This window comes from Thermobia domestica, chromosome 18 (genome assembly GCF_964235325.1).
Source record: "Thermobia domestica chromosome 18, izTheDome1.hap1.1, whole genome shotgun sequence".
Lineage (NCBI taxonomy): Eukaryota > Metazoa > Arthropoda > Insecta > Zygentoma > Lepismatidae > Thermobia > Thermobia domestica.
Window position 1 is genome coordinate 155,692,214 of NC_137471.1, and position 7,227 is coordinate 155,699,440.

A 7,227-nucleotide genomic window follows, 5' to 3' on the forward strand; every position below is an offset into this window, starting at 1 on the left:
AATGTGTAAATAATCTAAATATTTTGACATATATTTCGAAGAGCACATGTATTTAGAAGTGGAACAAATTGAAATTTCTAATTTTAGATCGTGCACGGAGTCCCGGTTTCGAATGCCAATTGGAGAGCCTTGAAATTTGAATGCATTATGGTAGTTCGGATTCTACCTCGTGGCTAGAAAAAAAGGGGGGAAAATAGTATAAACTAATCTAATATGTAATCTAACATGTGTAGTCTGCCTAATATACAGGCTTAAGCATTTACACTCTATTTTCATTTTTGTTTGGCATTAATTTGTCTTGCATTGTTATCTACGTAAAAATAAATGTGTGTGTCTATTTAGCGTGCGAAGTCCCTGTAAAACATAGAAGAGCAAAAGAGTGCTTGTAAAACTTACGCTGTATTTCACTACACTGCAAAATGTTTTGGACAAAGGATTATCCTGCATCTTTGAATTGACTCAAAACACCAAATGAGTCGCGTTTTATACACATACATAGGGTGATCAAAACTTTCGATGGTAGGAGTGGGCACTATTTCTGTAGAATACTTATCACAAAAGAAAGTAAGATTAATTCATATTTGAAGATTTAAAAAAATTGCTCCTTTTAATTTAATACAAATCTGAAAGGCTGGAGTACGCTGTTGAAAATGCTGGACTGAGTCATCTAGTTCTTAAAATTGAGCTCAGATTCAGAAGTGAGATAAATATAGGAACCAATGCTTCTCATTTTCTTAACAAGTGACCATACGTCTCTGCCAAGATGTAAAACATCTTCCATTTTTTAAGTAATCTGTTTGGCATTGTTCTTTCATTTGTAATTCTCTTCCTTTCGAAAAATAACCACAGCATTGTTACTTTTGAATAAATTGAGAATATATATGTATATACATTCTACGGACGAGGTGAGAAAACAGTTTTACACACAAGTTTATCTTGCGACGATTGGCCCAGAAACCTAGAAATGAATATTTTAAGAGAGAAAATTCGGCACGTGCCCCCTGTGCCCCCTCCTTATGACGCTATGCCACTGGTGATATGCACAAGTGTAAGAAATCGAATAGAAAGACTATGTCCATCCGTTCATTTATCCGTTGACAGATATCAGAACGAAAATTGCAACAGATAGCGAGAAGAGTTTTTTTTTTTTTTAATCGGTTCAGTGTCCCGAAAATAGGATCCTTCTTCCATAATCCTCTATTCAAACCGAAAGTAATAGAAATAGATCATTTCTGGTTTCAAAGTTGATCAACGTACAGTAAAAACGGTAATATGATCTTTCTCCAATTGATTTAGAGTCCCAAGAATAGATTTAGTCTGAAATCTTATCTCTACTAACACCAGAAGTGAAAAATTTCGTGTCCTCCTGTATTGCAGATTCCTGCTTCGCCGAATGGATTAATCTACCGAACTGTCGCACACCTGTGAACTGTTTAATCTTCGGCAAACACTTCAAGTAAATTTATACTGCCAAAGTGATCTTTCCCACCTAACTTTCCACTGTTTGTAGTTTAATTTTTGTGATGACTTCAGTATTCGTGGAGCTTTATGCTGATTATGGAACAAAACAGTCCACTTGGATGTTTAAGTATAGAATATTTCTCGTTCCCACAAAATTTGATTTTTTTTTTTTTTAATTATCACATCTCATTAACTTTTGGTCGTCTCTATATTCTAACTTTTTAATTTCCTTCACATTTTCCTTCCAAAGCTACTTTTACGATTTAAGAGATGCAGTTGATAACCAAACGAGGATGAAAAGTGAAAGTGTATTTTGCATATAGTTAATTTAATAGTTGTCCCTGTATGTACTTGGGACGGACAGAGATTGAAAGGAACTGGCCAGGGCGTTAATATTTAGCACCATTCTGGCATTCTCTTGGTAACTTTAAGTCTCGGTTCAGACGTGCAGAAAAGTCTGTTGTGGGCCCGCGGCCCGCAACAGAGTTTTCTGTTGCGGACCCGCGCGAGCCGGAAATACATTGGTTCTTATCATTCATGCCACACGTGCAGACTTTCCCGCACGACTCTGCTGCGGGCCCGCAGCGGGCGAAAATTGAGTTGCGGGGACTGCTGGCTCGCAGCGTGTCCGCACAGGTGTTGCGGGCCGGAAAACCATTGCTGGCAATGAGTCAAGCCACACGTGCAGACTTTCCCGCGCCCGCAGAAATGGAAAGCGAAGAACTGGACATAGAACTGTTCATTAACGAAATACAAAAATATCCCGAGATATGGAATTTAAAGTGCGAAATGTATAGAGATAGAAATAAAAAACGGGATGCATGGAATAAGGTGTGTGAAACCTTATGTGAGAAATTCAATGAAAAAACAGAAGAAGAAAAAAACAGCATTGGTATGTAGCTATTATTATTACTTTTCAATGGAGAAAATCTAATATTCACGTAGTATTTAAATTTGATTTTCGTTTATCGTCCCTTTTCAGCAGCGAGGCTATGAATACTTTTTTTTTTGTGATAACAATAGACAACAAATACGCTTGGAGAACAAGCCTTTATTGTTAATGCAGTTTCTTTGACGAGATTTCTTGTCACTCACTCCAGAGTGAACCGACTGTTTACAGTATATCGTACATTGCATTATACTTTAGGTCGAGGTCACGTATTATATAGCTTCTGTGCTCAAAAGGGACGCTGAAGTCCAAAACAACCATCAACATAATAGCAGTACAGGAAAGAAAGAAAGAAAAAAAAAACAGTTTTTCGGCTGACAATTGTTGTCTTTATTTGTTAATGTACTAAATTAAAAAAAAAAATAGAGTTAACACGAAAATTGTTGAACATCAGGGTACTCATATGGTTAAAAAATAAAAAGCATGCTCGAAATGTAACAGAAATATTTTTGTTTCTCGTACAATTGATAATATTGTGCACGTCGTTGCTATTCTAGAGATAACAACTGAATGTTTTCTTACATAAAGAACAACTTAAGCAAAGTTATCTTGCCATGGAACTCTACCTATGTCGCTTACAAAATAATCAGCCCACCTGTTTCTGCTTTCGTTTGCTGCATTGCCTCCTTGTGGTGTGCTACACGTATTGGGGATTTCCTCAAAACCTTCTATCGTTAAAGTATCTTCAAGTTTGTATCCATCTCTACTACGGACATAATTATGAAGTAAACAACACGCCTTTGTGATAAGTATAGCAAAATCCACTTTTACATTGATTGGTCTGTGAAAAATCCTCCATTTATTTGAAAGAATGCCAAATGTACATTCAACGTACCTACGAGCGCGACTTAATCTATAATTAAACACCCTCTTTTTCTGATTCAAAAATTTTCCAGCGTAGGGGCGAAGAACATTTTGTGACAGTGCAAATGCTTCGTCACCCACAAATACGTAGGGTAGAGTAGGCCCATCAGTTCCAGGCAGTGGTTTGCCTTTTGGAATATTGAGTGTGTTCTTTACTAGTTCTTTGTTGAATTTTGAATTTTGAAATATTGAACTGTCAGAATTTTTTCCGTAGGACCCTATATCAACATATAAAAATTGATAATTTGCGTCAACCACAGCTAACAAGACCACAGAATAATAATGTTTATAGTTGAAGCAGAGAGATCCACTCATCTCAGGTTTTACAATTCTAATATGTTTTCCGTCTATTGCGCCAATGCAATTAGGAAAATTGGCTTGGACTTCGAAACGCGACGCAATCTCGAGCCAAGTTTCTTCTGTAAATTGCGGAATGCATTCTTTTCTTAAAGTGTCCCAAATAGCGCTGCAAATCTTTCTTACAATTATGGATACTGTAGAACGCCCAAGTCTGTAGGAATAGTGTAAGTCTACCAGATTGCATCCACTTCCCAGATATCTGAAAGGATGAATTAATATATGTTTCACACCAAATTATCTAATATGTAACATAATTGAATCTTGGTTCAAAAGATCGCGGACAAACATCGCCGATGATCAAATTAAAAAGTAGCCAACTAACACGACTTTTGCAATGTCGGGATATAGAGAGTAATAAATAAATAAATAAAATAAACTTATCAGTTTAAAGTCTTTATTTGACAAAAATTATTACCTATAAATAACAGAGATTAATAACATTATTATTGTTGGCTAACATATATGATCATAATACAACATTTAGGAAGTTTGTATATGTATGATATAGATAGTATTTACTCTTACAATGAAGTCAACATTTTAAGGAAATTTTCAGATTTTAATTTAATTACTAAAACTGAAACTGAATAACGTTTTATGCTTTGAAAATTAAATCAACAATAAATCGATTATTCTTTTTAAATGCCAAAATATGCTTCTGCGAAAAATACGTTTGAGCGCATTTACTTGGAACTGATAACTAGATTGGCGAAATTTTGTCCGCGAACTTTCGTCCGTATACAGTCACATAACAGTCCAGGCAATAGGGGATTTTAGCTGGAAAGATTCATGGTAGTTCTGGAATTATTTTATGTTTACACTTATTTTATGTTTTTTGGGTGGCTGAATTTGAATTTTTAATTTTCCATCAAAAATTCTCTCCGCAACCTCCCCAAGTTTTGAAAAAGCTCCCCAAGAATAGTTTTTTTTTAATTTTTAAAAAATACTTCTCTTGTTCTTTTCGAAAAAACTCCAGAAATTCGGAAAGTAGACAACATTTGTAACAAAAAATATTCTATGACATTTTGACGTACGACGAATGGGGAGCATGTTAGCGCGCCTCTAAATTTTCACTTCGGAGCTGAGGAGCTACATATACCTTAAGTTATCCACTCCGCTAAATCATTGAGCTCCTTCGTGGCTAAGCGGTTAGCATGGGTTCGATTCCGGCGGGAGCTCAAGTGGTTCGGAGTCCACGTTAATCAGTAGGTCCACGTCTCATATAGCCTCGCTGCTGAACGAGACGTTAAACTCAAAATCAACTCCACTAAACCACTCGCGTCAGTTACGTTCGCTCTGAAAGTAGTTTTACTTGATGCTTTTTGAGTCGTTAAATCAGAATATTTAATTTTCCACCAAACTTTCCCAGCGAAACCCAACCAAATTTTGAATAAAATTTCTCGAAATGTAGCTCAGCGGCGTCGAGGTGCAAATTTAAAATGAAATGAAAATTTTTAGTTTTACGTCCCACTGTTATGCCGGTTAGGCTAATGGAGACGGTGATTATGAGAAATGAATGAAATGGTGGAATGAAGAAAGTGGCAGGAAACGGGAAAACCCCGAGGAAACCCACGCACACGGCGTTTGTCCAGCACAAAGATCACTTGGCGGGAGCAGGGTTTGAACCCGGGAACCCATGCACCAGAGGTGAACGCTCTATCACTGAGCCACCACGACCCCTGAGGTGCAAATTTATAGGCGTGCTAGTGCCCTATGAGTTTGTCATAATTTAAAATGTCATAGAATAGTTTTTTGTTCCAAATTGTGTCTATTTTTCGAATTTCTAGGTGTTTTTTCGAAATAACAAAAACACTAAATTTTTTACAGAAAAGACTATTTTGAGGATATTATTTCAAATTTTGGGGAGGTTGCAGGAGGCGGGAATTTTTGATGGGAAGTTAAAAATTCCGGTTCAGCGATCCAAAATTATAAAGTAAGCCTATTTCCAGAACTACCATGATTTTTTCCAGGTAAAGTTCCTATTTGGTTTATTCCCTGGACTGCAAACACATAATAAAGATGTATTATTAAGTAGTATCTATACAATGCGTAATTTTTTATAGGTCAGAAATACGTCAACAAATGGAGAAATATTCGAGACCAATTTCTCAAGTATGTTCGGAAGAGGACTAAATCTGGCCAAGGTGCAGCCTTTGGGAAACAATACATTTATGCACGCCATCTTAATTTCTTACTACAGTCAGAAGGAACTGAATTAGCGCAATCAACTCTCGATGATGAAGAGGCTCTTTCAACTGCTGAATCTCCTTCAGATGTCAATATTGAACCAGCAACACACTCAAGCAAAGTCACAAAGGAACCTCAAACAAAACGAAAAAAGAATCTGGAATCATGCCTAATTGATTACCTGAATTCTCCCGCTCCTTCATCTGTGACTGAACCTGATGATGATAAAGCCTTTTTTGATTCGTTATTACCTGCCGTAAAGTCATTTACTTTAGACCAGAAACTGGAGTTTCGAAGCGAGGTATTAAAACTTATTACAGGAATAAGATCAAGAAATATACCGAGTATTCCATCTCAGTACCATTACCCCTATCCTTCCTACACAGCCCCTCCAAGTTCCTGTGGCCCGCCACATAATCGATTGTATCCTTCCCGTCCTGAAACCTCCTTTGAAGGTGGGCATTCACAACAATCTTTTCATGGAATTGTGCATCGACAAACTATGCCACAAACCATTATTTCCGATGGACAACCACAACAATCTTTTCATGGAATTGTGCACCGACAAACTATGCCGCAAACCATTTCTGCAGATGCCTATCCCATTTCTCCTGCAAGCTGTGCAACAACGGGTTCTCAGGATGAAAGTAGTGATTCCATAGATGTGTATTCTTGTTAGCTTTTAGGTGTACTCTAAAATCGGGAAGATAAACAACTCACATACTTTATGTTTGCTTATTCATTATAAATTTGGCAAGACTTTTAGCTGGGTGGCTATCTTCTCTCTTATCTTCGGTTTCAGTTATTTTTATAGTTAGTATGTATATCATTTTTGTATTTGGCATTTAGTGACTATTGAGCTTAGACCTTCATATTGTAAATAAGACAAAAGAATATCAAACTATTGCGAGGGGTTTATTACTTAATTTTGTATCACTATACCTTATGGAAGAAGTTCTCAAAAATTTAATTGATAAATATCTCAGAAGAAAAAGAAGAAAGTCATGTTTATGTTTACTGATTCAGATTCAGGTCATTCATAGATTTGAACAACTCTATTGTTTTTAGTTTTTGTTATTCAGGATAATTAAAAGCTTTTTTATATTAATTTTTGCAAAGATAATTATCATCATACGAAATTCCTTGACCTACTGCGTCCGTTATATAATTGTCAATCATATTTCTTGAATGTTGGCTATCACTTAATGACTATATATATATATATATATATATATATATATATATACTTTAATTCGTTTTTTTAAAATCGTTTCCATAAAGTTTTTATACGAAACTAGCTGGAATACCAGTCCAACACTCACGGATAATAGGTTTATCGAAAATATTTGAACCTTCTTTCCCTTAAGGATCGCATTTCAATGAAAGTGAAATTAAAACCCCATTAT

At 36.0% G+C, this 7,227-nt stretch overlaps 1 protein-coding gene across 1 annotated transcript; it reads left to right on the forward strand.

Moving 5' to 3' along the window:
- Positions 1–2,008: 2,008 nt before the first annotated feature.
- On the forward strand, positions 2,009–6,973 carry LOC145674780 (uncharacterized). The gene is made up of 2 exons (XM_081744984.1): positions 2,009–2,353; positions 5,698–6,973. The coding sequence occupies exons 1-2, from the start codon at positions 2,128–2,130 to the stop codon at positions 6,498–6,500; spliced, it is 1,029 nt and encodes a 342-aa protein (XP_081601110.1). The 5' UTR covers positions 2,009–2,127; the 3' UTR covers positions 6,501–6,973.
- The last annotated feature ends 254 nt before the right edge of the window (positions 6,974–7,227 follow it).

What these genes read in the sequence shown, in the direction of transcription:
- LOC145674780 (XM_081744984.1), top strand. Translation starts at nt 2,128, where the DNA reads ATGAGTCAAGCCACACGTGCAGACTTTCCCGCGCCCGCAGAAATGGAA. An exon ending in AGAAGAAAAAAACAGCATTG is followed by an intron (nt 2,354 to 5,697) that starts GTATGTAGCTAT and finishes AATTTTTTATAG; the next exon opens with GTCAGAAATACGTCAACAAA.